We start from the raw sequence: 27479 nt of genomic DNA on the forward strand, positions 1-27479 counted from the left end.
ACAGGTTGGGTGGGAGTTTGTTTTGGGAGAGGGGACCTCTGTCAGTCTAAGGTAAGATGCTGAGCAGTAGCAGGGCAGACTGCATTAACCCCTCTGCAACTTGAATAACCCAGAAGGGGGTTTCTTCTCACACTGTTGGACAGGAGAGCTGGCACGTGTGTGCCAAAACTGTCTCTGGGCATCCATTACTTAGGCAGACTTCAAACAGTTAGCTAACTGATTTCAGTAAGGCAAGAGAGAAGAGAACTTGAAATAGTTCAAGAGGTTTTTAGCAAGAGAAGAGGTAAAGTGGTTGCTTGGTGAAAAGTATTTGAAGGCCAGTCTTGACTTCGAACAGCAGTAGCTGAACGGGACTGTCGGAGGCCTGAGGTGTGTTGTCGTTGTCAAAGATGCATTGCAGTGACCAGCTGGTTTTGGTGCTGGTGTTGCAGGTAGGGAAGCTCTGCTGCTTTCCAAGGTATTTCTCGTTGAAGATTGTGAAAGGGGGAGACACCATCATAGGAGACGGGTATGAGATCATAAATTGGTGTTATTTTTAGACTTACAGTGTCAGTATAAAGACTGGGTGAGGCGCTCTCAACTATCTGCATGCAGGGAAGCTCTTAATCAGTGATCCTGTTCACTGAAGTACTGCAGTCATTTCCCTCCCGTGGCTGGAGGTTTGTTTGCTACACTCGTTTCTTGCTTCTCTGTTCTCCCCTGCTTTATCCCGATCTTCTCTCCCCTGCCCACCCCCAGGTCTTTATCTCTGTGGATGAAACCGACTCCGTGGAGCGGGACTCCAAAGGTCAGGACGACCCCACTTTCACCGTGGTGTCTGCCGAGACGCCAGCAGCTGTCGCTGCCGTAGAGCAACAGTCTGTGGAGTTCGACTCCCCCGACTCTGGGCTCCCGTCCTCGAGAAACTACTCTGTGGCCTCAGGCATCCTGTCCAGCATCGACGACGGGCAGAGCGTCTCCTTTGAAGACGGGGCTGAAGAAGAAGGTAGCGCTGACTTGGAAAGGACTGATGCAGACACGCCACGTGTGCAGAAAGCCAAGTCAGCCGTCCTGCGGTCTCAGGATTCTGTCTCGGAAGAGCAGCTGTGTTCCCAGGTGGATTATTTAATGGATGTCGCTTCTCTCTGCGCTGCATCCTACACAGTAGGTCACAACATAACTATCATAATCCCTCTGCACAGCATTGCTTTTCTAGCAAAGACTTGCACTTTTTCAGATAGGATTTTATGAGAGACAATCCCAAACTAGGACTACAGGTGGTGGGACAATAACTGATTTTTGATCCAAATCTTTTCATCTGGATTTTGAGCTAGACTGGTAATAAGACAGAAGAAAAAAAAATTGGGTCTGTCTTTGAGTGGGAGGGCAAGGAAAAGAATGTGGTACAGTTCTAGGAGCTAAAAATTTCCAGAGGCTGGGGGGAGGTGTGGGGGTGTGGACAACACACCGCTTGTAAGATTCCGGTGTCATTTAATTCAAGCTAAAACCCACATTTAATCAAATCGAAGCACAACCTAAATCGAGGTTCAGGACTCCACCATCTCTGTTAGCGTCACTGTCAGTAGATCAGTAGTTGAGTTTTTGCCTCGCTCTCTGCTGAAGCTGGTCGGCTGGAAATAACCATTTGGAAATAGGACAGGCTTGGAACATTCACCTGTGGAAGTGTGCGCGTTATACCTGGGATTTTTGACAGTAATCGAGTATTTCAGTGCTCCCACACGCCCAAAGTATAATTGTACTATTTCTTGTTTGTTGATTCTCAGCACAAATCTGCACAAAGTCCTGGGAATGCTCTAAACTCAGCAGATCTGACTAAAACTTTTCTCTTCTAGATAGAGTTATTGGACACTGTTGCCTTAAATTTGCACAGAATTGATAAAGATGTCCAGAGATGTGATCGGAATTACTGGTATTTTACTGCTGATAACCTGGAGAAACTCCGAAATGTCATGTGCAGGTAATACAGCTTGGAAACTGAACTACTTTTCCCATTTCTGTCATAATTCATAAACTGTAATAATATGAGAATAACAGTCTGTATAAAAATTCTCACTAATGAACTTAAAACTTGCAGGAAGGAGGAACGGGGAGGCTGGTAGGTTGGAGAGTGCGGGTGACAGGCGGTCCAAGTCTGGAATGCAGGTTTGAGAAGATTTTACCTCGAGAGACAAACCCTGTCAGTCACCGTGAACTATTCTCTAAATGTGCTGTTAGTTTTGGCTCCCTGCTCACGAGGATGGCTGATCCCCGCCCTGACGGCGTGCTGTAAGATACAGGAATTGTGAGGTGCCCGGGTACGGTGTTGAGGGGCATCTACTCAGTAGCCAGAAAGGTGCCTCTTCAAACCAAACCAGTCCCTCTGGCCACAGAGCAGCTGCAATCACAGGGAAGGTAGTTTTCACTTTTAGGAATGCAAATTGCCATGAAGGCTCCTCAACTAAACACACTTGAAGCAGAGAGTGTCACAGACTTTAACACTCGGAAAAAATACCAAGATTCCACCTAGGGGGGAAAAGAAAACAAAAGCCAAAAAAACCCCAGGTACCTTTTAAAAATCTGCTTCTTTTTCCATAGACTGTTACGCTTTTGTTAGCTGTTTTTTCACGAAGTATCGATACACAAGCTGTGTGGGTAGGGTAGGGTCCTCTCCATCCAAGCAGAGAACAATGCAGGGCTGTGAAATACTCTGGAATGTGAAGTTCCAGAGACGCATACGTTCAACAGCTGCTTAAGATTTGATCTCGCATCATCAAATTAGACTTCAATACAGTATTTAGCTTTTGAGGGACAGGAGGAGAAAAATTCAATATTAATTCATCCTGTAAGTAGATGATTGATCACATTCTTTTACCCTTTCACAACACATGAAGAGCCTACAGCAAGAGTCACGTTACAAGAGATATTCCTGTCTCACATGTAGTTCTGTCCTCATCGTGGATTGTTTATAAAGCCTTTAGGAATTTTTCTGAAAAAAAACAGCAGAAACAGTCATCATTTTATACCAGTGTGCTGGAATATTTGAATTGTTGTAGTTCCCTGGACTTGCAGCTTTATCTTTCACAGCACTCTAGAACAAGACACTTAAAAGCTTCCCAAAGGAGTTGTGTTTTAGGTGCAAGACAGATTTTTGAGGCAAGATGATTTTTAATCCTATTACCTCTTGTATTTTCTTCTTTCTGCAGTTACGTGTGGGAGCACCTAGAAGTTGGTTACGTTCAAGGCATGTGTGACCTCCTGGCGCCTTTGATGGTTATACTTGACAATGGTAGGAAGGATTTTCTTTTGGAACACGTTGGTATCTTTAGGGAGGTCTGTCCTTAGAAATGTTGTTTCAGAAGAAGTTGGATGCATTAGCCAGGGCTACTCACCCCGAAAATCAAACCTGCAGCTCTTGATTGGTATTTTCTCTCCATGTGGCTGTTGCTGAAATGGCTGACAGTAGTACTGTGGGCATTCCCTGTTCACTTACTGACTTCCAGATTAAATTCTACTAAATTTTCAAAGCAGCTCTGTTCTGGCAGTTCCTGAAGCTGAAAACTCAGCTGCAAGCTGGATTCTTTGGAAACAGAACTAGTAAAAATGGTCCAATTGTCTTCTGTTTCATCTAAATACTGATGATGGGATTAGGGAACAGCAGAGGGGAAACCCCTGTTTTTCCCTTGCCCTGCAGTTCGTTATTTTGGTTCAAGGAAGTCACACAATTAGCAACAGCCCGTGTTCTGCATTGTGTCTGCAGATCAACTGGCTTACAGCTGCTTCAGCCACCTGATGAAGAGGATGAGCCAGAACTTCCCCAATGGAGGTGCTATGGACACACACTTTGCCAACATGCGGTCCCTGATCCAGGTGAGTCTTTTAATCTCATTGGACAGAAGCTGAGGTTGTGGCAGAGGCTCAGAACCAGCCTGATGCCACGGTGAAGGGCAGGAACGCCAGTGACTGGGATTCACAGTCACCTGGTACTTCAGAGCTGGGGAGAACAGGAATTGTTTTTTATTTTTTATTGCGGGTGATAAAGCGCAGCACGTAAGTCTTAACCAGACTCCAGCACCTTTGGTCTCAGCTACTTTCAGACAAGATACTGACAGCTGATGTTTTGCCTTTTAGATTCTAGACTCTGAGCTTTTTGAATTGATGCACCAGAATGGAGATTACACTCACTTTTACTTCTGCTATCGCTGGTTCCTGCTTGACTTTAAAAGAGGTAATAATGTTCTGTGCCTGTAGTTTAGAGTTGTGCAAAAGTGTGAACAGCTCTCTGTTTTGGTCTAAATGTCTGGATGGTGAGTAGCAGCCAGGCTGACAAGAGAGCTTGTAGCTAGCAAAGCTAATGCACCTCGGAGATGAACCAGCACGGGATGAAGTCAAGGCTTAGTGTTGTAAATTCCCAATGACATGGTTGGAGTCAAGTTTCTGCTCAGTGCAAATGCCCAAGAAGGGGATCCCGAGCTGATCGCACTCCTCTGTAAGCTCCGATACCTCCTTTCTAATCCATTTGATGAGAAGGAGCAGCTCAGCAGGAGCTCAGGAGCTGTTGTACTTTGTACACTGTGGGAGCACCCCAGGATCTCGGGATCCCTGCGCACACCCACCCTGCTCCAGCAGAAGCAGTTCTGTCGGATCAGGAGAGCCATCCTGCTGTCAGGCAAGTCGGCTGCTCCGTTCAGTTACAGGTTGGTCTGTGAGAATCAGGGCACGACATCCCTCTCAAATACCCTAAAGCACAAAGGGGATAGAGGGAGATGATACACATCCATCAGTTATTTATTATGAGCAGCTGTCTGACAGTGAGGGGGGAGGAATTGTCACTCTTAGCCAGATACTAAACCCTCTGCCTACTTCAGAGGGAAGTGCCTGTCTCCTACATCCCAGTCCCCTGCCCCTCTGTCACAGCCTGGGCAGGAGACAAGCCTCAAAGCTTCAAGATGATGAAGCTTCCACAGGTCGTATCTGACTCGCAGCACACGTAGACCCAGCTTACACACATCCACTATACAATTAATCGTTGCCAGCTAAAAATAGCAGCACTGTAGCACTGACAGATCCACTGAAAAGCCAAGAGGGGGGCCCTGGACACGCCTGTAGCCCTCCCTGTGCTGCTGGTACACGGTTACTGCAGTTCAGCATCTTCCTGGGGCTGAGTCTGCACCACCACACCTCCATCCTCCCTTCATTTTCCTTAAACCCAATTCTGTTGCCTTACTCACACAAGTGACAGGAGTTGGCTGGAGGAGAGGGGGAGAGGAAAAGGAGGAGTCATCAAGTACTATTCATGTCTGCATAAGGCCTGTAGGTCATTAGTTAGAGAGGGGGAAATGGTCAATTTGAATAATCAGATGCTCTTGTAATGTTTATTCCCATTCAGAATTGTTGTACGAGGATGTATTTACAGTGTGGGAAGTTATTTGGGCAGCAAAGCACATCTCTTCAGAACATTTTGTCCTTTTCATTGCCTTAGCACTTGTGGAAGTTTATCGAGAGATTATCCGTGATAACAACATGGACTTCACTGATATCATCAAGTTTTTTAATGGTAAGAGACTTTAAGAGAACCATTTTGAAAGCAAGTAACACAAGTTTGCTCCTTCTCCCTTACTCAGACTAAGTGCAGCTGGGCCGTGTTCTTGCTGTCACGACAAGCCCCTGGTCATTTTAAGCTCTGAATCTCTTACCCCTTTGCGTAAATGAAGAACCCAGATTTTCACACGCTTCCCGGACACCTGGCCCGGCACACACAGACAAGTGTTTTAAGAACTACATGGACCACAGAAGATGGTCGCTTTGTCAGCCTCAGTGGTCATTTTTACCACAAAACAACCTTCAGAATTTCTGTTAAAAAGATTTGCCACAGTGACTCTGCTCTTGGTTTAACGAGAGGTGCTAGAATCTTGCTTAAATATTTTGCAAAAGTCTCTTGCAGGCTTTAAGATGGCCAGAGTCATTTCTGTTTACAGGGCTTGACCCTGCTGAGGCTGAAACATAAGCAACGGTTCATGCAAAACATCCCAAACTGCTTCCACAGTCACTTGCTTACCAGAGTGGTCCACAGATGCCAGCCAGCACCTACAGAGCAGAGAGCATCCTGCCAAAGCAGGAGAGGGCCCTTCCTGGCTGCAGAATGCGAGTCAGGCCTAAGCAAGTACTCCCCATTGGGATATTTGAAAAAGTTTGGAAACAATTTTGTGTAATCACAGTAATTTACTAAGTTATCAATGCTGTGGCTTTCAGCCATCAAATTTGGATTTGTTTTTGCTTTAGCCACCCTTATTCCAAAACTGTATGTTAATGCTTCCCTCAAAAAAAAAAAGACCCAACCAATCAACCACCAAAATCCAAAAAACCTAACAGAAAACCCCCAGTACTTGCCTAAGCTGATGAACTGAGGGTTCAGGTCCGTCGAGAGCTACTTTCTGATCATAGGTCAGGCTGCAGAGCGCGGGCGTCTGTGTGTGGAACCGTGAGGGCGCGTCCCTCCCTGCACACAAACCCCGGCGCTGCAGCAGCAATCCCTGCTGGGGAAAGCATCTGCTGAGCGAGGTGGGGTACAGACCTCCCATTCCTGGTCTGGGATTTCTGCAACACAAGAACTGGCACCAGGAGGGGTAGATCTTGATGCCAGGACCTACAGCACTGAGGGATCCATCCGCTTATTCTGTCTTTAATTCTACAAACCCAACCCCCGTCTGGATTGCTGCTAATGTCACACTAATTACATTAATACCAATGCTAAGGCAGAAGAGTTCCTGCCACTGACCGTTAAGAATGTTTGTCTGTGTCTTTTAGAAATGGCAGAGCATCATAATGCCGAGGAAATTCTGAGGATAGCGAGAGACCTGGTCTACAAAGTGCAGACACTGATTGAAAATAAGTGACAATGAGCAGACTGTCCCTGCAGGCCTTGCTGTGAGCTATCGGACAGAGCATTTCTTGCACTGTAACTTCAAAATGGTGTTTTAATTGCATCTTCCATGTAATGTAATAAATATCAAAGAGATTTGTAACAGACTTTTAAAACCAGAACTTTTCCTTCACCAGATAAGGTTTGTGTTTGATAGTCCTTGTTACACTCACTTTGTATTCCTAGACAAAATCTTTTTGCATTCTTATTTCCCCCTCTAGAAGACCGTCTATCTATGTATTTGAGGTATTAAAAAGGGGGGATTTGACATACTGGGACATTTATATTTTGACTTACTGCACCTTTACAGCCCGGATGCGCGTGGTGTGCTCTGCCAGAGCCTTCCAGGGAGGTGAGGCCGGATCCAACACTCACACTGGCGCTGAAGGGGGTCCCCAGCGGAGCACGTTCGTGGACTCCTTGTCTGTGCCTGGTGGACAAGGAGGCCCACAAGCACCTGTTGCTAAAACATTTAGCAGAGTATTTAGCAGCAGTTAAAGTAAATAATGTTACCAGCTGGGAGAATGGCCTTAAACTAAGTAAGTGGTTAATGTGAGCGGACCACCTGGCACCACTGGCTAAAACCATCTGTTCCCTTTGCTCGTGCTGTTGAGTCTTCATGGCCAGCTCATGCCACGGACACGCCGCCATTTCACTTCCTCTGCGAATACCGCCCGAGGGTGAGATCTGCCTCAGGTTCAGGTTCACGAGTTCAGCACCCAGGCAGGTCCCTGCTCCCCTCCGCAGCTCCCGGGCTCTTTGCGTCTGTGCGCAGCGCCCTGAAGTCCAGATCCTGCCTTACAGCGCGGGCGTAGCAGAGCTGAGCCGCCTCCAGATTACTCACTGCGCACTCCTTGCCGCCTCTCCTCCTCCTCCTCCCCCCTGCTCTGCAGAGATTTCGGGAGGACTTTTTTGGGATCCTGCGAGCACAAACCGGGCGCTCGTCTGCTCAAGCTGGTGTCAGCACTCGCGCGAGGAAGCAGTTGAAGTTGTCTCTGCGGCGCCCTCCCGGCGCCCCGTGGAGGTTCTGTGCTGCTTTCCCTGCCCGGCCACGCGCTTTACGCAGCCGCATACGCTCTGCCCCGAGTGGAGCTGCAGGGGCTGAGCCGCAGGCGGGTCTGTGGCTGTCCTGGCACTTCATCGCGTGCTACGAAACGATCACGTGCGCTCTACCCACCTTCCAGCACGCAGGTTGTGTCCAGGCACGAGGGAGGGAGCAGGTTTTTGCTGATGGGGTTGAGCTGCAGATCTTGTGGGCACTTGTGACCTCTGCTCCCAGGAAACCTTGGGCCTTGGTGTGAGCACTTCAAGTAGTCCAAAGTATTCCACCCTTTGCCATTAGAACGTCAGTGATTTAAAAAAAAAAAAAAAAAGTTTGAATCTGAATTTCTGTGTCTCTTTTTTGGTTTGGTTTTCTTTTTTTACCCTTATGAGCAGGCAGGGTTACACGGCTTTGCTTTCCACTGAACCTTGTAGAGAAAACAGTGGTGTGCTTCTCAGAGAATCACAGGAGGGTTTGGGGTGGGACCTTCTAAGGTCAGCTGGTCCAACCCCCGCCATCAGCAGGGACACCTTCCGCTAGATCAGGTTGCTCAGAGAAGTTACATGAGTTAGATCAGCTCACATGAACCTTTAAAAACAGATTTTAGCAAAAAGAGGTGTAGGGAATAAAACCAGCCAGTTTGAAGATTCAAATACTGACAGCAGGTCAAGACATCTGGTCTTGTTACTGCCCGAGCAGTGGGCACGCTTGCTCTTTGCACGAGGCAAGTGCTGCCCCGGGCTCCTCACAAGTTGAGCGTTGTTTGCACAAGAAAAAGGTAGACTCGGTTCTAGAACTGTCTGTGCTTAGATCTTTCTTTATGATTGCAGTAAACTAAAAGTGCTAAATAATAGTCTGAAAAGGGAAAAAACGCACACAGAGTGCTGCTCAGATCAACAGCCAAGCCCTCCCTCAAAGTGGTCTCTGAAAACTTGAGGGGAGGGTAAAAAAAAAAAAAAAACCACAACCCAAACCAAACCTCAAGTCCCCAGAGGCTGGTGCAGGCAGATGCCTCCAGGGACGAGGCAGTGGCTCTCAGGGCTCATGAGCAGCAGGAGCCAGAAGAGCTGAGCCCACTCAGTGCTGAGAATGGGGCTGCAGAGGCGGCCACAGGGAAGGAAACCCCCTTTCTGCCAGCACCCTGCTCAGATCACGGCAGAAGGAGAAGGCAGGAGCTCTGGCGCCCACGGGCAGCAGCGGAGGGGCACGGGATGGAGCTGCCACACGACGTGCTGCGGGCTCACTCGCGGGCCCGGCTGGGGCTCAAACGGCTTCCCAGGCCAGGGCACGGCTGCTGAAAGGCTTCCGAAGCGCTTCAGGTTGGGTGTCAGGCCACTCCAAAAGTGAAACGGTTTTTCTTAAAAAAAATTGACAGGAGCGAGAAAACCCTCCAACTCACAGAGCCTGAGGAAGTAATGTAAAAAATAAAACTGCACTATTTTTCTTTGGTATGTTGGGAATGTACTATACAACCCTGTTTAAAAAACAAACAACAAACCTCTGCGAACTTCACTGTATTTGTTACAACATTCCATCTAATTGTATTTTATGACTATTGTGTATTGACTTATTTATTTTTGTTGGGAGCAGACTATTCTCTTTCTTGCTCAATTATTTATGTTTAAATGTAACATATGAATAAATACTTATCGTCAAGGCATTCCGTGGAGCTCTTTGGAAGTGATTTCTCTCCCCCGAGGTAATTTCAGAGACTGAACAGGGAGTCCTAAGGCTGTCTGGGAAGAGCATGCGATATGTAATTAACATTTCCGTGATGAGCACAGTGCACGGGCTGTTGTACTAAGCGGTATTTTTTAAGTAATGAAGTAGGTCATCACCAAATGGGCTGCAAACGTCGCCTGGCTGACTTTAAGGGCAGATTTAAGTTACACGCAGCGCACGCCTAAGAGCGCCTGTCATCGCAGGCCGAGCCTGCTGCCAGTTCAGCCCTGGGGAAGGAGTGGGAGCAGAAACAGGCCTATGACAAGTGTTAAAAAATAAAGTTTCATCCTGCAATTTTAGGCCTGATCGTGCTGCAGCTAGCAGGCAATTTAGCGGAGCTGTCGGGCTTCCGGGAGAGATCCTCCTCCGCCGCTCCCAGGCCCCCTCCAAACCTCTTAAAAATTCTCCGGCTGCTGCTGTTCTGTACCAGGGAAGCTGGCAGCTTTGGCAACGGTTTTAAGGTTGGAGATCTCTGCCCAAAGGTGGGTCCCCGGGGCATAATGGAGCATTTCCCCATTCTACTGTAAAAACACCCAACAAATTCCTCTGTACTGGGGTAGGTGCAGCCGTTGCTTGTGACTGTTACAGCTGTTAATCATGTATTTATCCTTAGAAAAGAGATAAGCCCTTTATGAAGTGTATCCAATGACATGTTGGCTTAAATAATCTTCTAGTGCCACCGTCTCCGCTGCCTTCATCTTGTTTGCATGGTGGGACTTGGGGTGGGCCAGGAGACACGAGTGCTACAGCTGGGATTATGCACTGGCTTGCTTTTCTACAAGACCTTCTTATTACACACAACATCCCCCCCCCCCCCCCCCCGCATTCTCTTTGCAAATTCTCAGAAACTTTTAAAGTAGCTGCATCAGGAATTTATTTCAGCAAGATGCAGCATCGCAGTGAAGTTTCATCACCATGAAAGTCTCACTGCTCCCAACTGCCAGAAGAAAACCAAACCAAAAGAAATCTCCACCGTTTCCTGCCCCTTTTCTGTGAGCCAGAGCCAGCGCTGGCAGCTGCTGAGGCTTCAGCTGGTTCCTCCACTCTACCACCAGTTTTGCCAAATGCAGCAACTTGGCCCTTACAGTTTAGTGCCACATCTTAGAGCACCCTATTGATCTGCTTTCCAGTTTCAGAAGCTCACCTAGAAATGCTTTTCAGTTTCCCAAATAATGAAAAACCAAACCGCCAAGCACACCAACAGCACTGGGTTTGGCAGGCAACGCTTCACCCCTCCCAAGGTTTGAGCTTCCTAAAGCCTCGCCTCTGCAGTGCCAGCACCCTCCTCACGTTCCGCTTCGCTCGTCCTTCCGGACTCTCCAACACTGCGGTGTCACACAGGACCGCCCCCCCCGGCTCTGGCAGCCCATCGCTCAGCGGCTACGGGAGCCCCAGGCAGGGGACCCCTGTGCTTCCCCCCCGACCTCTGTCTCTGGGTGTCCATGAAGGAGTTCCCCCCACCATAAATAGCTCAAAAAGCACCATCTGAGACAGCTGACATTTTGGGGGGGGTGGTGGCGGGATGTTCAAGCGTGTCAGGGTGATTTCTGCCTCATGAACCCTCCCGGCTCTGAATTCTGCCCTCAAACACCCCCGTGCCTGGCACCCCCCCAGACAACGGGCTTGATCCAGCTCCTAACAGCACCTTGGCAAGTCGGCAGAAACACAAGGAAAAACACTACAAGCCCCAAGCCATAGCCAAGCCCTTTTGGTAGTTCACATTTCCCCACCACATCCTACTCTTTAGATGTCTGGATGTAAGAAAGCGAGATGACAGACCAGCAGAGCATGTTGCCTACCTAACAGGTTGGTACTAGAGTGCCCACACACTCCAGGTTTGATCTTTGTTTTTGTTTGGGATGTTTTTTAGCTGCACGCTCAGACCAACATTTGCTACAGTTCAGCGACACTTTTAACAACCTCACCAGACCTGCAACAATTTTCTTTTTTTTTTTTTTTTCTCCTGTCAAGACACCAGTTCTGCCACTTTGCAACTTAAAGGTCACATTGTACTTCCCCTACACAACAGTCACAGTGAAATTTGCTTCCTATGTCTCAGCCCGAAAAGTGCCTCCTTAATCCACTCATCCCCGACCACTAAAGCCCAGAGCAGCTTATCAGCTGTTACGTGGTACGAGGGCAACCTCTGACGGGGCTGCAGAAGCCAAAATAACTGTTGAGGAATGCGGAGAGCTGCCAATTCCCGTCTAAGGTGCCTCTGCTCAGGTGTCCTGCAACTGGGCGATTCAGCCCTGGGCCCTTCAGTGGTCACCATGTGCCACCCAGGCAGTGCCAGCTGAGCCATCACCTGCACCAGCAGCGTTTCAGCCCGACTGCTTTTACATTTTCACCCTAAAAAGCCATCGTCTCAGAACACAGTTTATTCAGATCCACTGTAAAGCGTGGCTAGAGACCGGACTATAAACACTCAGATGAAGAGGACCCTGCATCTCAAGAGAGCGAACAAAAGAGGGACAGGCTGTTTCCACACCAGCCACAGCAAGTTACTGAACCACCTGGGTTATTTAACAGCATCTAATTAACCAAACGCAAAGCAGGCACCTCCCGGGGCTGACAGGGCAGCCTGGAAATAGCACAGCACTGTTTCAGCAAAAGGGCTGCGTTTAGAACACAAATTGGGTGGAATTAAGAGTGCTTCGGAGGGGCCGGGGTGGTGCTGGGGGGCTGCGCGAGGAAGCCGAGGATAAGACTGAAAAACTGCAGCAGCAGCAGCGCTGCAAGTCACGGCTGTGGCTCAGTTAACCTGGAGCAAAACACCCCAAATCCCTCCCTGGGTGCAGCTGCGGCGGCTCTGAAGCCCCCCCAACCTCCCCAGCAGAGCCCTCCCCAGCACCGGTGGGTTCCTAGGGCTCAGGGCTGCCTCCGGGGGTCCTGCTGCTGGCCAGCTCAGCACCCCTCGGCCACCCAGCCCACCCGGGGGGACGAGCCAGACCCCCCCACCCTGCACACGAGTCCCATGGCCACCAAAGCTGCCGTAAGGGTTTGGCTCACCCGGCACCGCGTCCACATACTGGAGGCAAAGAAACCGGGAAAACCCAAGACTCTGGCTTCAGGATCTGCAAGAGAGAGCAGTTAAATCTGAGTTAGGTGGAGAAGGTTGAGCCAGGCTCTATTTCCAATTCTTTATCTGCCAACCCCCCCCTCCCCGAGCACACCCACCGCGGAGGAAGGACGCCTGGATGAGGGTTTGGCTGCCGAAGGGGGACGGTGCCGGGGCAGGAGCCTCACCTGATGGTCGCTGAGCAGTGTCAGAGCGTCGGCGGGGCCTGGTGGGACCCCTCGGCCAACCCCCAGCACCCGGCGGGGCTCCAGCCCGAGTCCTGGCTGAGCAGAGAGAGGGGCTGGGTACGGGGCACTATCCTCCTGGCACACCCTCCCCAGATCTGCAGGTAGGAGAAATGACAGCTGCACAGCATCAAGACTGCTGCATTCTTTCAACTGCTAACTAATTAAAGTTAATTAAACTGCTAATTGACAGCGTTAGCAATGGTGCTGTGACACCTTAGAACTGTCCCCGTAACACCTGACCCGCTTCTGCCCAGAACCAGCCACAGCCCCGGGACAAGGCTGGGGGGCTCAGCCCAAAAAAGGCCCCAAACCCTGCAGGGGTGAGGAGGAGCCGCGGCTCAAAGCGCTCTGGGTCTCGGGCTGGTGAAAACCCTGGCGCAGCAGCGCAGGCACGGGCCTTGGCTTTGACAACCGAGGCAAAGATCGACAGTGGGACTGCGGGGATGTGAACTGTGCCCCTCAAACAAAGCCCGTCAGGCTCGGCAGCACCAGCCCTGCGGCCAGCGGCACAACGGCGTTTGCTTTTCCCCCAGCACGATCTGGACACGCACTCGGGCGAAGCTCCGGGCTTGGTCTGGGAGAGGCCCAGAGCTGCCGATGGGTAATGCGGGCAGCTGCGGCTACGTACGGAGAGAAAACATCGCTCTTATAATTGGGAAATTACAAATAAAGTGACATATCTGCATGCAAAGCACAAGGAGGAAAACGCAGGATCCTGTTTCAGATTTCAGTGCATGTTTATTTCAGTTTTATATTTATTTCAGGCAAGTGCTTATTACATGGATATTATTCATGTTGGATACCTAAATTCTGGAGCATGAAGAGCCAGTATAGTACAGCTGAATAGTAAAAATACAATATGTACAAAATTAGTTGTTTTTTCACATAGCAGATGTATCCAAACACATAAAAATCTTTACAGTCTAGGTTTTTCGATATTTAGTATTTCAATAAATTGGTAACACAGTGACACGTCCTCACTGTAAACAAAGACTGCATTTGCCCGGTGTGAGTGACGCCGCGCGGGGGCTTCCCGTGATGTGCACGGGGAGGCAGAGAGGTCCCAGGGCTCGGACTCGGTGGCCAGTGCTGGCAGCAATTCTGCACTTAAAATCTGCCTCTCCAGCGAAACATTCCGAATGCAGCGAGGATAAAGGCGGCGAGGGGGGTGTGTTACATGCAGTGACAGGCGTGGGGGGGCCCTGGCAGCAGGGACAGGAGGTCCCCACTCCCGCCGCAGCTCCTCACCCAGCGGGGCCTGGGCTGGTGCTTGACCAGATGCAAATAAATCCTTGGGTGGATGCAATTAGCACCGGATTTCTGACTTGGACAAGAACGGCTCTGTCGGCGCGTTTCCAGCCCCGCAGCCAGCGCGGGCGCCTGCGCCTTCCACAACAAGAACACGAAATCCGGGGAGGACGTGCCCCCCAGCCAGCCCGGCAGAATCCCAGGACCGAGACGGGATTGGGGCGTTTCCCTGGAAGCAGGAGCTGACAGAGGCGCGGAGGGCTCTGCCTCCTGCCACCAGTGCTCCTTCACACTCCAATTCACTTGCACAGCACAAAGAAAGGGCGCGAATTAATGGGCCTCGTCCTGATCTGCAGCAGAACTGGCCGTGCAATCCCTCGGGGGGGGCAAAACAGCACCCGCGGGTGGTCAGAGCGCCGGCTCCCTGTGCAGGGCAGCTCCGTGCCCCGCGTCGGCAGTGGGGAGTCCACGAGCGCGGGGCTGTTGTGTTTGCTGCGTCGTCAGCCAGCGCCGGCCCGGCCACGCGGCGTGCGAGCAGCCAAACACGGCGTCCGCCGAGGCTGCACCCACCCGGTGCTGTGCCTGTGCAGGTATTCTAATAATTCAAGTTTTGTATTATTATTTTTAAGTAAATTCTGTAGAACAGAAAGAGAAAGATGCTGTGACTGACCCTGCCCACAACCTATTTTCCTTAACTCCAAACATCTGCTCCTAACAACTGATGTTTGGCTAAGGAAGGGAATAATCTAAAAATAGTGTTATAATCAATTTCAATCTGTTCAAAATGGGATGAAAAACAGGCCAGAAGTATGAGAGTTTTCCTCTCCTCATTCCAGTATCTTTTAGAATTAAAATAAGGTTGAAATGAACAACTGTTCGCTCAAGAAAAAGACAGATGCACAGTCTAAGAGGAGCCCCCCTGCAAGGTGCTCGGCAGCTGCCCCCCTCCACACCACCTCCAAGAGCCTTAAGGCAGTCAGGTCCCAGCTCAGCGCAGCTGCACAGCTAATTAAGCTTAAGCAAGGGCCTAAAAGCCAATGGCCTGAGCCAGTGTGCTGCCTAGGTAAGCCCAGCTTGACCGATTGACCTGGCCGAGACCGCCCACCTCCACCGGGGACACTTGGCTACACATCACAGAAAGCAACGGGGCCGAACGAGCACCAGCTGCATCGTCACACCGGGCAAATTCCGTCTTGTCCCCCAGCCCTCCTGCCTCCCTCCCCAGGTGCGCAGGGGAGGGCTCCAAACACCCCTCAGCCCCACCCAACCCACAACAATTTTCACACTTCGTGTTTTTTAAATGCAAAAAATTCACTCAGGATGCAAACCAGTCCAAAAGAGACACAGGCTACATACAAAAATTGGAGACACGATAAAGTCTTGCATTGAATGTCTACACGTACAGAACAGGCGTGCATACGGACAATCACACCAACACCGACACAAGCAGCAATAGTCTCACCTCCACCTAAACCACTCAAAGGCATTTTACGTTTTTTTGTTTCTTTTATTCTTTTGTTACAGAAGGCCACTTTTAATTAAAACAAAGAAAAAGAGACAACTAGTCCACACCAGCAGGCAGCAGCCCCTGGCCCTGCACGGTAACGCACTGAATGCCAATTAGCGGGTGGTGCAGCTCCTGCCCGGGTGAATCATGTACAACTTGAACAGAGCAGAACCCTCTGCTGAAGGGACATCACCTCTGCCCAGCTCGCTGCTCGAGAAAACCAAACCCGATCCCGCCGGGGGCTGCCCCGCCGAGACCCCCGGCACCGACACACGCGCACAAACACACACACGTGGGCAGAGGAATCGGCCAACGGCTGCAGTTTGGCTTCAGTCCCGTTTTCCCGGGTGCAAGAGGCAGGTCACTGGCTGGTCCCTGCCGTGCCCCGGCCCTGGCAGCCACATGCAGCCACACCACGGGCGTGCGGAACCCTCCCCACTGCCACTATCCCCTGACTTGGCTGGTTTGCAGGGACCTGAACTGCCCGGGCATGAGCAGGGCGGTGCTCGCCCGCCTCGCTGACCAGTCCCTGCCCCTCCCCAGGCCACTGTTCCCTCCCCACACAGACCCCTCACTGCTCAACCCCCTTCAGGGTGCACCACTCCTGAGTGCAAATCACAAAGAAAGCATGCAATTCCTTCTCCTGGGGTCATCATCATAAAAGAAGAATGCACAAGACATGTTTTTGGTCAGAAAACTCGCTCTCAAACCCACCGAAGCTGCTCAGTACGGGGGCAGGGGGGACAAGGCTGCCCCATGCATCGTCCCTCTCTCGCTCTTTCCAATCAAACACCAGCAGAAAAAAGGCCTCGTTTGAAAGGAAGGCTGAAGGCAATGGTCTGGCTTAGACTCAAATAAAAACTATTTGTTTTCTACAGAACGATGCAGTTTGAACGACATTTTCAACTCGGGGAGCTGGGCTGCACGTGAGGCACGTGCGACCCATGCCCAGCAGCCACCGGCAGCAGGGGTCGGCGTCCTCAAGCCTCTCCTCAGGCTTTCCTGAGCTCAGCGCGGGTTTTGCCTGAGTCAGGGATGAGTCATGGCTTGCTGATGTGGCCCTCGCACCACCCGGGCTGGAGGAGCCAGCACAGGAGCCCGGAGAGAAGCTGCTCCGAGGGCCTGGCTGTCACCGGGCCTGGGCAGGGGTCACCACGTCCCCAGCAGCGGTGGCACGACCGAGGCTGTTGATACTCTGAGTACCACCAAGGTTTCTCCAGCCAGAACAACCCCTCAGCCTGTACCAGGACAGGAGTGCGACCCTAAGCAGGGCTCTAAAACCCAGCTCATGAATCGGGAACTCAAAAATTCCTACCACCTGTCCACCTGATAGCATGCAAAAACTGGTTATCATTGCTTTTGGTATTTGTCTGCCGCTTTTAAACTCTTCCCTCAACCTCCCCACCTGTTCTGATCGGTTTTAGAAATCCTGAGCAACCAGAGGATGAGTGAAGGACGGCAGCGGCTCCAGCCAGGACCACCGCAGAGGCCGGACAGCAAAAGGCGGTGCCGGTGCCATCCCCAGCCCAGGAGTTGAGAGAGAACAGTCTCACACGGACGGTCCCAACTCCCGCTGCGGGCGGGTGAAGCGCACAAGGTCGGCGCCGACCACACACACACACACACATGGCCCAGCCCGACCCTCCGCTGCTCGGGTCGCTGCCCTTCCTCAGCTAAACTACGGGGTTCTGGCTAATTTCTGTTGGTGAGGTCAGGAATACATTCCTGTATCTAAAGTGTCAGCTGTAAGAACTCTTTCCAGGAGAATTTTGAAGCAGCATTTGGGGTTTATTCCTCTCTGCCTGCGCTTACTTGGCAGGTGAGTGGAAACCAGCCCGAAGCAAAGCAGCGCCCGCTCCTCCTCGGCAGCCGACCCGGCTCTGCCTGGGCAGGCTCAGCTCAGGGCAGCAAAACCCCTCATCTGCTGGGACAGCACGGTCCAGCTCCCCAGCCCGGGGTAGCTGGGAAAGCAAGAGAGTGTTTTTGCATGTAACTGCAGCCATCCAAGGGGGTTTGCTCACTCAGATCTCCTGGTGTCTATTGCAAACGCACACAACCGCGCTGGCTGAAGTTTTAAGCCCAGATCAAGCTTTTGAGCAAGTTTTCGCTGTCGGCAGCGTGAGATGAGCTGCGGGGAGCAGGCTGGCTGCGAGGGGGGGAAGCACAGCACCACAGGGGAGGACCCAGGGCCTGCCCTCCACCGGCCCACAGGCACCGAGTCAGGCTTGACAGGACACAGAAGTCTTCTCAAAACTACTACATAGAAAACCCATTTGCTACTTTTTCTGTGGTACGGTTACCAATAACTAATATTATTCAACAACAGAAGAGATTTCTTGTAAACTTCATATTTATTGATTTTTTTGGGACAAATTAGATCTTCTGAATCCCAAAGTGTACATATATATATTTATATATAGCTTTCTCCATAGGGAAAACACATATATCAAAGGAGGAGAGACATTTCTAAAGTGCCCCTTGTTATACAGTACTGAACATGATTTCTAAGAGCATTAGCGCAAATCTGAAGTTTCTGAGCAGGAATGACAGACGTGGGGGGAAAGAAGGGCTGCAGTTTGCTCTTTTCCCCACAGAACAGAAAGTAGTTCACTGACTTTAAAAAACAAACAGAAAAAACCCAAAGAAACGTTTCTGGCAGCCGTGGAAAAGGCAGATGAGAGCGGGCGGAACCCAAGACGTCCGGACCGGCCGAGGGGCTGGCCGAGCGGGACGAGCCGTCCCTCGAGTGGAGGCGAACAGCGATGAGGGGGCTGAGACGTAACGGCACTGCAGGGCTCCACAGGGGAGAGAAGAACTGGCAAAGATGTGGGGTTGTACGTGAGCAAGGTAGTGACACTGTTACCTTGAAACCAGGGGGGAGTAAAAGATGAGGAGGTCAGCAGCATCACCTGTCTGTAAAGGCCATTAAAGAACCCACCAGAAAGCTCCTTCGCCTGCATCAAAGAAAACAGGAACTTTTCTCTCCATCCCCTACGCTTTTTGCTGGGGAAAGCCCAGCATCCATCTGGGGATCGGGAGGCAGCAGGGTTCAGGTGGGGGCAGATTTCCACGCAGAGTTAAGCCCTCAGGCAGAACTGCCCTTGGAGGGGGCGGGGGGGGGCAGGATCCCCCCACGCCGGCCGATCCCGCAGCGCCGGCACACAGGGCACGGTGTCGGAGGGACAGAGGGGCTCTCGGCCAACACTCGCGTGCTGAGCCCCACTGCCCAGCCTGGGCTTTTCTCCTTCAATAAGCTCAGCCGCTCTTCACTAGAAATGAGGTTCCCTGCCTCAATTTTGTCATTTTATGGGCTGGAACAGTAAAGAAAGGCAGAATGACGCTTCCCCCCCCTCCTAATGCAGCTACAGAAGGCAAAGCCATGCAGGTCCTCCCAAGAAGGGAGATGACCCTGTTGCAAATACTCAGTTTTCAAGAGTTTCTGATGAGGAGCAACCATCCTGATACCTAACACTGATCTCTGAAATACCGGCACACCCAACACGTCCCTGGGAAAGCACCTGCACGTACAAGGAGACAACAAAGCCCTGGCGATTCTGCTAACCCCACAGTGTTAGTAGTGCACTAGAAATGAGAATAAACTAATTTAAATGTGGTTCAAGGATAAGGAATCCTTAAAGATTTGCCCATTCTGCTGTAGAAAGTGTGCTAGCAACATGGGCAAGAGCTTCCTGGACTCAAGGATGCAAGGAAAAAAAATTTAAAAAGTGTTAACTATGGGAGCAACCCAGGACTTTATAAACAGATTTAATGCGACTCAGCCATGTCTGCTCAGAAGGCACAATCACGCTTTATCTCCGTCTGCAGTAACTACTCCTGCCTCCAGCCCAGTTTCAACCACAGCATGGACGGTGCGGGACTGGCAAGTTTTCCAAATTAAACCTCAGTCCACGACCAGGCAAAAGTCCTGCTGGAGTCAAGAGGCATTTGGGGCAGACTGGATCATGTTTTCCTGTGGGAGATCTCGACCCAAAACGAGCCAGCAGCGAAGGTGTGACTGCTCAGCCCCACCTTACCCCCCGGAACCCTGCTCAGATGCTGGCAGGAACCGTCCTCCCGCCCGCCCGAAGGGAAACGGCCGCTGGCTACAGTGGGAACGTCGCCTGCACCAAGGACTGCAGAGCATTTGTCTTTAAAAAGAGAGGAAGACGGAAAAGAGATCGTTACTAGCAGTACTACACACAGAACGGTGCAAGGACCAGGATATTCAGCCAGCGATGAAACACGTCCTAAGCAGCCTCCCAGGCTCCCAGACAACACCCTCCTCGCGGGAGTTGCCGTCAGCTTCGCGGGATCTGGCCGAACCACCGGACAGGACGAACAAGAGGGTCACTTCGGATGAGGGTTGTTCTTTGGTGCACGTCTCGCTGTAGTCCGTAAGACACAGGTTACACATACTGATCTCCTGCCGTATACCCTTATCCTACACAAGACTAGATTATTCTTTCTTCCCCCAAAGAAAAAAAAGATGACAAAACTGCTTGCACTTTGGAAGATACCACATCCACATTTATCCCTTTTCTAATCCATTGACTCCCACACTAACACCTGGTCAGTTCAGGAACAAACTAACAAAGAAAATTAACCCATGCAGCAAATCTACTTAATTTCTGTCGGTCGTCTCGTCCCAGTTCCACTCTATCAGGCCAGATAAACATATTGCAAGTTGCCAGCACAAAATATCTGCCTCTGCAAAACAACAACAAACCCAAGAACCCTGGGGGCCTGGGGCTGGCAGGAGGGATCCTGGAAGGGGGGAGTGCCATGCACAGAGATCTGCAAAATTATTGCATCAGCAAAACCAAGCCAAAACAACCCCCCCCCAAAAACATCCAAACAAAACACTGTCAACCATTAAAATAATAAAAAACAGTATTTTTTTGACATAGCTATAAAAATCAAGTCATTTATAAAACTGCAACAAATGAACTCCGGTTGTGTATTCTTTTTCCTTTTATTAGACAGGACAGAGAATTTCCTTAAAATGCCATAACAAGTCACAGTGATTTTAGATGGTTTTTTGAAATGTAATATATTGACGGGAAATACCTTTAACATGGTTTAACTTTTTTCTTTTTTTGTCACTGTATATGTACCCTGGTCCACCAAACCATCTACCTTAAAGTTTCTTGTTTAGAGAGGACACTCTGTCTTCTTCCTCCAAAAATGAATTTTGTCTAATAATCCTGCAAAATAATCAACCTTACAAAAGGCCTTCTTCAAATGTTATATTTATATATATATGTATATACATATATATACACACACATACACACATATATATAAATATAGACTTCTATGATTTTTTTCCCATTCTACGCAATGTCTCAATAAAGAGATCAGCAATTTTTATTCTACAAAGAAGCAACACATAAAAGGGGAAAATTAAAGTCTTAAGAACATCATATCCATATTTCACTGATTACACATAAAAGGAAAAAAAATCACCATGAACAATTGTCTTTGAAGTTTCCTCGGATTAGCAAAATTCAAGTGCAGAGAGGCCCTGTCTCGCGCTGCCGGCGGCAGGCTGGTCACTGGGCAGCTGAGGACAGCCCAGCCCGGCGTCCCGCCGCCCGGCGTCTTCTGCACTTCCCTCCCGCGGAGTCGGACGTGGTTGGAATGTATGGAGTTTAGGAAAGGTTCCCAACAAAGCCCTCGCTGTCGGACGATCCCCTCTAGGCCAGCTTCAGCGTGCTCACTGGGAATGACGGCATGGTCACCATAGTCACCGGGTTTAGGACCGTTTGCCCAACTAACTGCGGGTGATGGACAACTTGGGTTCCTACAGCAGGCTTGGCCATCACCGCTTGCTGGCCAAGGTTTGTGGTTCCGTTCACTTGCTGGTGGGAGATCGTGTGAGCGATGTGGCTCACCACGGGCTGGCTGACAGCCACGGGCTGGGGGTAGATGGGGAGCTGCTGGCCGAGGTGGGCCATGTGGTTGATGGTGGCTGGGTGCACAGTGATGTGGCCGATGGGCTGAGCAGCAGTGGTGAGTTGCACGGGGCTGGATGTGGAAGGTGCAATGTGAGCAATGTGCTTGGTCTGTGGACCCTGAATCACGTGGTTGACAGTCTGAATGACCGAAGCGTGGGTAGTGGCGGTGTGGGCGATAACAGTCGATTGCACTGTCGAAGCCGCCACGATGTGAGTCTGTGCAGGGACAATCGCCTGCGGCTGGACCAGTGCTTGTGTCTGGATGGGAGGCTGTGTATGGGCTGGGGTTTGTTTCTGCTGGATGGAGAGGTGCTGAGGCAGAACTGCCGGGTGGTGGGGAGCAGCGTTGGCGGGGACGGCTTTCAGGAGCTCTGGGTGCTGGCGCTGGGTTAGTTTTGGTAATGAGTTCACTGGCCTGTCATCTTCCATGTCTTCATCCATGTTGTCTTCACCCTCTAGAAAAAACGAAAGGAAGAGACTCCCATAAAAAGAAAGCAGAGCACGAACTGGACTAACCAGCCTCCCTAAAAGGCAGCACAGGTGGAAGAGACAACAGCAGGACGAGTCACTGAGCTACGGGCAGGCAGCGCGGCGCGGCACGGCACAGCACGGCCCTCTCCTCCCTGCTTGTGTGCTAAGGACCCGGAGCTCAAAGCCCCAGCTAGAGGGGAGCTCACGACAGGCTGAGATCCCGCTCGGCGGGCAAGGGAAGCGACATGAGCAGAGGCAGACAGAGAGCGCCTGGGCTGAGCTCCGTCGGGGCTGAAGAGGGCTCCGTCTGGGAGAGGAACAGCTCTCCTTTCCTGTCCAGTTGTTCCACTGATCAGTACCACCCCTTCTGCTCCCAGAGCAGGAAGGAAACAGCCATGGAGAAACACGGCAGCAAGTTCCTTGTCTGGTTCTGGAAAACGGACTCTGGTCCACTCCAGGAACTAACGGAGCACTGCAGGGACGTGCTGACCCTGTGGAGATCAGGAGGATGAGGAGGGCACCTTGCACTGCCTGCTCTACAGCCAGCCATGCAGCAGAGATTAAAAATCTCAGAAGATACAGAAGCGGCAGGAAAACCAGGGAAGACGCTTCCCTTTTGCAAGCTCTGTGGTTAGTAGGAGCCTGAAGAGATGGTTTTCAGCAGAGGCCAGCTGGAGAGGTGAACGGCTGACACTCCTACTGACAAAGCACTCCTACTCTCAACTTCCATCAGCCTACGCTTGGAGTCTGCGAGTGTGGTCAAAGGTGATGAGCCTGATACAAGCCTGAATGAACCAGAAAACTCAGATTTCCCCTTCCTGGAACCCGCTGTATCGTCTGCCTGGAGCGCCAAGAGCAAACGCTGTCTCGATTTGAAGGAACTGCTGCCAACGGTTACGGACTGCTACAGCCTCCTCATCTCTGGAAAGCAAAGCACTGTACATCCAGGACCGCCTATTCCTCCTGCTGCAATCACCGGTCTGGAGAAAAGCATGCACCCTCCTATCTCACAGAAACTTCTTACTGGGAGCAGCACATCAGATATTCGTTAGTACTGTTTCATCTTCACTGGGAATCCTTTTCACACAACGTGAAGGCTCATTAAGTTGTTCAAATGCTCTGGTGATCCTTCCTGTATCGAATCCTTCTTCTCTACGTGGCTGAACACCCACCCACATCCACGCACAAATACGTCAGGATGCTCAGACACACCCAGTTCTAACGAGCAGGGACGCAGAGTTGTGCAAGAGGAAAACTAAGTTTGGAAAGCGGGGATCTCCACGTGAGGTATCAGCAGATTGAGTGTGCAGACCTGCACTTTGATTCTAGCTAACGCTGATGCAGGATTTGCAGTTTACTCTACACAAGCGGCAGTGTATTATTAGACCAACATCAATGGTTACAAACCACTTGAAAACCTTTTACTTTAGTGTGAATACAAAGAAACCTGGACGGTGCTAAATGAAGATCCCCACCACCACCATGTGACTGTGTCAGTGATGTACAGTGATGATTACAAGAAGAGAAAAGTGATGGGTACCTGATGCTGTCGAGGTAGATGCCTGGTCATCCTCTGGCTGAACTGTCTGTCGAATAATTCTGTCAATCTCCAAGATGTCCATCCACTGGCTCAACTCGTTCTTCAATTCCGCCAGTCGCTGCTGGGTAGCAATCTTCTCTCTTGCCAGCCGCTCCATCTCATGTTCATATTCTTTTTCCTTCCTCTTTAAAGTCTAAAAACAGAGGGGAAAAAAAAGAAATGTAAGGAGAACAAAACTCACTATAATCTACACTCGTCTGGTCACTCCCATGTCCATAGCTTGGGGTTTTTTTATTATCAGTTGTGCTGCTGTAAAATGTGTTCAGATACAGTTACGCCTTGCAAATTCAGGCAGAAAGGGAAAGGACAAGGGCTGGCCGCAAAAACCTAAAGGGTTACTTTGACCAACAGCTCTCTGCCTTCTGAAGGAAGACTGATGAGTCTCCAAAACTGAAATGCTTCACCCCATCAGGTGTGAGTCCCTTCAACTCCAGGGGTAAGTTTAAAGCCTAGAACTCCTCAGGAAAAGCTGGAAAAAAGTATTTCTGCCACACTAAAGACAGAAAATGAAATCTTCTTCCTGCCTTCTTCCTCTTTTGCTCATCCTCCCCAACAGAACTGAAAAATTAAGAACAAAGAGCACTGAACTATGGCTCTATCTGCAATGTGGAAGCCAGACCCCTCCCAGCACAGCCCCTCTTAAGCTGAACACAGGACACCAGCAAGAAGGAGCCTCTGTGAGGACACCCACAAACACCTTATGGATGCAGAGCACCCCCAGACCACCGAGCAGACTGTCTGAGGTCCCAGGCAGGAATTTGCTGGGGGTGCAGCAGCACAAACCCGGGCCCCTCTCCTCTGTTTCAGCCCAAGGGAGCTCCCTGTTGCGCTTCGCTGTCAGCGCAGTGGCAGGACCAGCACCCAGCTCACAACACCACCCACTGCACCCGCCCTACGAAGCGTCTGAAGAGGATCGGGGCTCAGCGCAGGCGGGGGGGAAGGTGCAAAGGGAAGGAGGTGGGTGCAGTTCCTTCTGATCGCCACGCAAGAGGACGCAAGACCACCGTCAGCGGGCCACCCGGGGAGCAGGGTTATGGGGTTTTAACAACATACATCTATTCCCAAGCACCCCTGAGGAAAAGGGAGCAGCTACACAGAGAGCAGCGTCCTGCACAGCGACTGAGTGCTGGCCTGTGGCTCGAGGAAGGTGGAAGATACCCCACATCCCTGCACGAAGACAGAAACCTTGTGCTGAGAACTCTGCTCTTATGTGGGAAGGTAAAACCACAGCCACATTGAAGTATTTCAAAGACAAGGTGCATAAGAAGAGACAGTATCTTTTACTAAACCAACCGAGAGTAGTTGGGGAAAAAAGACAAGCTTTGGGCACACAGGCCCAAGTAGGTCTACACAGAATCACAGTGCATTTCTGTAACCAGCATGTAAATCTTGGAGAGAGAGGGAACTTTTATATGGTCAGAAGAAAAGAAACGGCACAAGTACTAACAGCTTCTGAGCAACACACACCACACCAAGACCTCCTGAGCTAGAAGAGACAGCTGAGGGCCAACAACCCCCTGAATCACGGGGGAGATGTGAAGGAACGGTGTGCCTCCTCCTCTTCTGCTAATGCCCACTCAGCGTGGGAAACCTGATGTGTTCACCGGCAGGAAGGGAAGGGATGCTGCCTCCGTCAGCACAGCACACAGAAATGCCAAACACTACCCAGTACTATTAATGGGATATATAAACCACATCGATCTGACAGGGATCAATTACTGAGCAGTGCGGCAGGAAAACAATAGGTGACCTTCACCAAAGGTACTGGTTTATGAGATTTTTAAGGCAGCAGCGTAGCACTGAATAGTAACAGCACAGAGAACCTGTCCCCCAGCCCAGGTCAGCACTTACTATAAGCATCAAAGAGACAAAATAAGTGAAATCTGCAAAGCCACGTATCGCCTGTCCTTTTTCTGAAGTTAAATTTCACCATTAGCTACCTAAATCACATACACCCTGCTGAAAACACCAGCTCTCCAGAGCTGGCACGGATGCTTCTTCACTCACTGCTGGCAAGCGCTCAATTTAAAAGCAAACCTTCCCCTTAGCCAGATCTCGGATCAGACTCATGATCTTCTGAATACATGCTCTTTATTTATCTCCCAAGTTCCCCAGGGCAACTGCAATCAGAACCTGACCTCATGTGTTTCAATGGTTCTGCTGGTCTTTTATCTCAAAAGTTAGCTGGGAATAACTTTAAAGCCTGTTCAGCCAGGCCTTCAATTCAGCCTAAGCCAACACAATGACTAAGGTAGCTCCTGCCTTCTCATAGAAAAATAAAATGAAAAAACCCAAAAACACCAAAAGAAGAAAAAGGGGGTACCTTTGTCCTGATAATAACAAAAAAAGGAAGTATTTTTAAAATGGCCAAACAACGCATGTTAGCAGGGCACAATCATTCCAGCTGTGTAAACGGAGACAACTCCTCTCAGCTTGAGCTTTGCCTCCTGGCACCGCTGGCTCTAGCTCAGCTAAAAGCCTCTCGAGACAGACGGTCTGCAGGCAGAGGGGCAGTTCTGACCCTCTCTCTGCTTTTTAAACCATAAGCAGGCAGCGGCTACGCCAGCTCCTCAACTACCAAGGATTTATATGGGGAAGCCCCAGCAGAGGTGGGGACAGGGCCGACGGGGCCCCCCAGCTCTGCCCCAGCGCCGACTTCCAGCCCAGAGACGGCGTTTAGATCCATACGTGGCTGAAGCCAAAACCCCTTCTGCTAGCTGTAACGTCCGTTATCCTCAGCGCGGCTGAAGCCGTTTGCTGCCCCAGAAAACACAGTAATGCTGCACACGGGCTTTGATTTCCTCGCAGCCCAAGGGATGTGGGTGGGACAGAGGGCACTGAGGAAGGTGCACGCTGCTGTGCTCAGGTTTAATTATGCGAGAACTCATCTGAATGTCGTCTTCTTTACTCTCTGATCAGGAAAGAAGCAAGTAGGAGAAAGCCTGAGATTAAAATCCCTGCATAGAGGCAGGAGCCCAGCCCCTCTCTGCAGCATCTCTCTCCCAGCACGTTCTCCCCACAGTTACTCGCAGGGCACGGTGACGGCGGGACGGAGCGCAGGGACGCGGCTTTCCGGGAAGAGCGGGCGAGAAATCTGGCAGCCCCAGCGCCTGTATCCTGCACAGCACAAGCACATTCAAGCAGATTTGCCTTCCTTCCCCGCTGTGAGAGAAGACCCCCAGCACCAGGGGGAAAGCAAGACTATGAGGTATGGGAGGGCAGCTGGTAATTAGTTACAAACCCTTAATTACTGAAAAGGCAGACAAACCCTCAGCAAGCACCAGGACGAGTCTCCCAGCTCGTGGGGCCGGGGCTCTGTCGCTCTCCAGGTGCGTCGGGACGTGGTGCTGCTCCAAGCCCAGCGCCGCGGGCTCTGCCTCCCTCCCAGCGCCGGGAATCGCCCTGACAAGGTGCCAGTTCCCAGCACCCACCCGCCGCGACCGCACGCTCCTCCCGGGGCTCTTGTGAAGGGCCCCCCCGGTCCGCGCACTCGCCAGCTGGGTGCTCTCCAGGGGAAGCTGCCGGGGAGGCTGGAAGAGCAGATGGGCTGGAGTCTCTGCTGGCACCCGTAATCTTTCAAAAATTAGGATGTAATTCACTGGGGCTCACTTGGTAAAGAGGGATCTCCTGGCTGAGCTGCTACTTGGCTGAATAACGAACTCAGTGTGATTAACCTCCGCAGGCGCCAGCCTCGTGGGGCGCAGCCCCCTCCCAGGCTCTGCAGG

At 50.8% G+C, this 27479-nt stretch overlaps 2 protein-coding genes across 16 annotated transcripts in view; one reads left to right on the forward strand and one right to left on the reverse strand.

The window, feature by feature from the left end:
• Window positions 1-9600, forward strand: part of SGSM2 (small G protein signaling modulator 2) — a 69684-nt gene extending 60084 nt beyond the window's left edge. For 11 of the 13 annotated variants that reach the window (XM_074890627.1, XM_074890626.1, XM_074890622.1 and 8 more), the window contains 7 exons: window positions 739-1143; window positions 1833-1957; window positions 3183-3265; window positions 3737-3846; window positions 4108-4204; window positions 5366-5533; window positions 6784-9600. In XM_074890627.1, the coding sequence (XP_074746728.1) occupies window positions 739-1143; window positions 1833-1957; window positions 3183-3265; window positions 3737-3846; window positions 4108-4204; window positions 5366-5533; window positions 6784-6872 (1077 nt within the window). In that variant the 3' untranslated portion in view covers window positions 6873-9600. The remainder of the gene's footprint in view (window positions 1-738; window positions 1144-1832; window positions 1958-3182; window positions 3266-3736; window positions 3847-4107; window positions 4205-5365; window positions 5534-6783) is intronic. The other 2 variants (XM_074890631.1, XM_074890625.1) reach the window with 2 other exon arrangements.
• An 8458-nt stretch (window positions 9601-18058) lies between these two features.
• MNT (MAX network transcriptional repressor) overlaps window positions 18059-27479 on the reverse strand; it is a 44805-nt gene continuing 35384 nt past the window's right edge. For all 3 annotated transcript variants that reach the window (XM_074890559.1, XM_074890558.1, XM_074890557.1), the window contains 2 exons: window positions 23695-23887; window positions 18059-22138 (listed from right to left, as the gene is read on the reverse strand). In XM_074890559.1, the coding sequence (XP_074746660.1) occupies window positions 21423-22138; window positions 23695-23887 (909 nt within the window). In that variant the 3' untranslated portion in view covers window positions 18059-21422. The remainder of the gene's footprint in view (window positions 22139-23694; window positions 23888-27479) is intronic.

This window comes from Strix uralensis, chromosome 20 (assembly GCF_047716275.1).
Source record: "Strix uralensis isolate ZFMK-TIS-50842 chromosome 20, bStrUra1, whole genome shotgun sequence".
NCBI lineage: Eukaryota > Metazoa > Chordata > Aves > Strigiformes > Strigidae > Strix > Strix uralensis.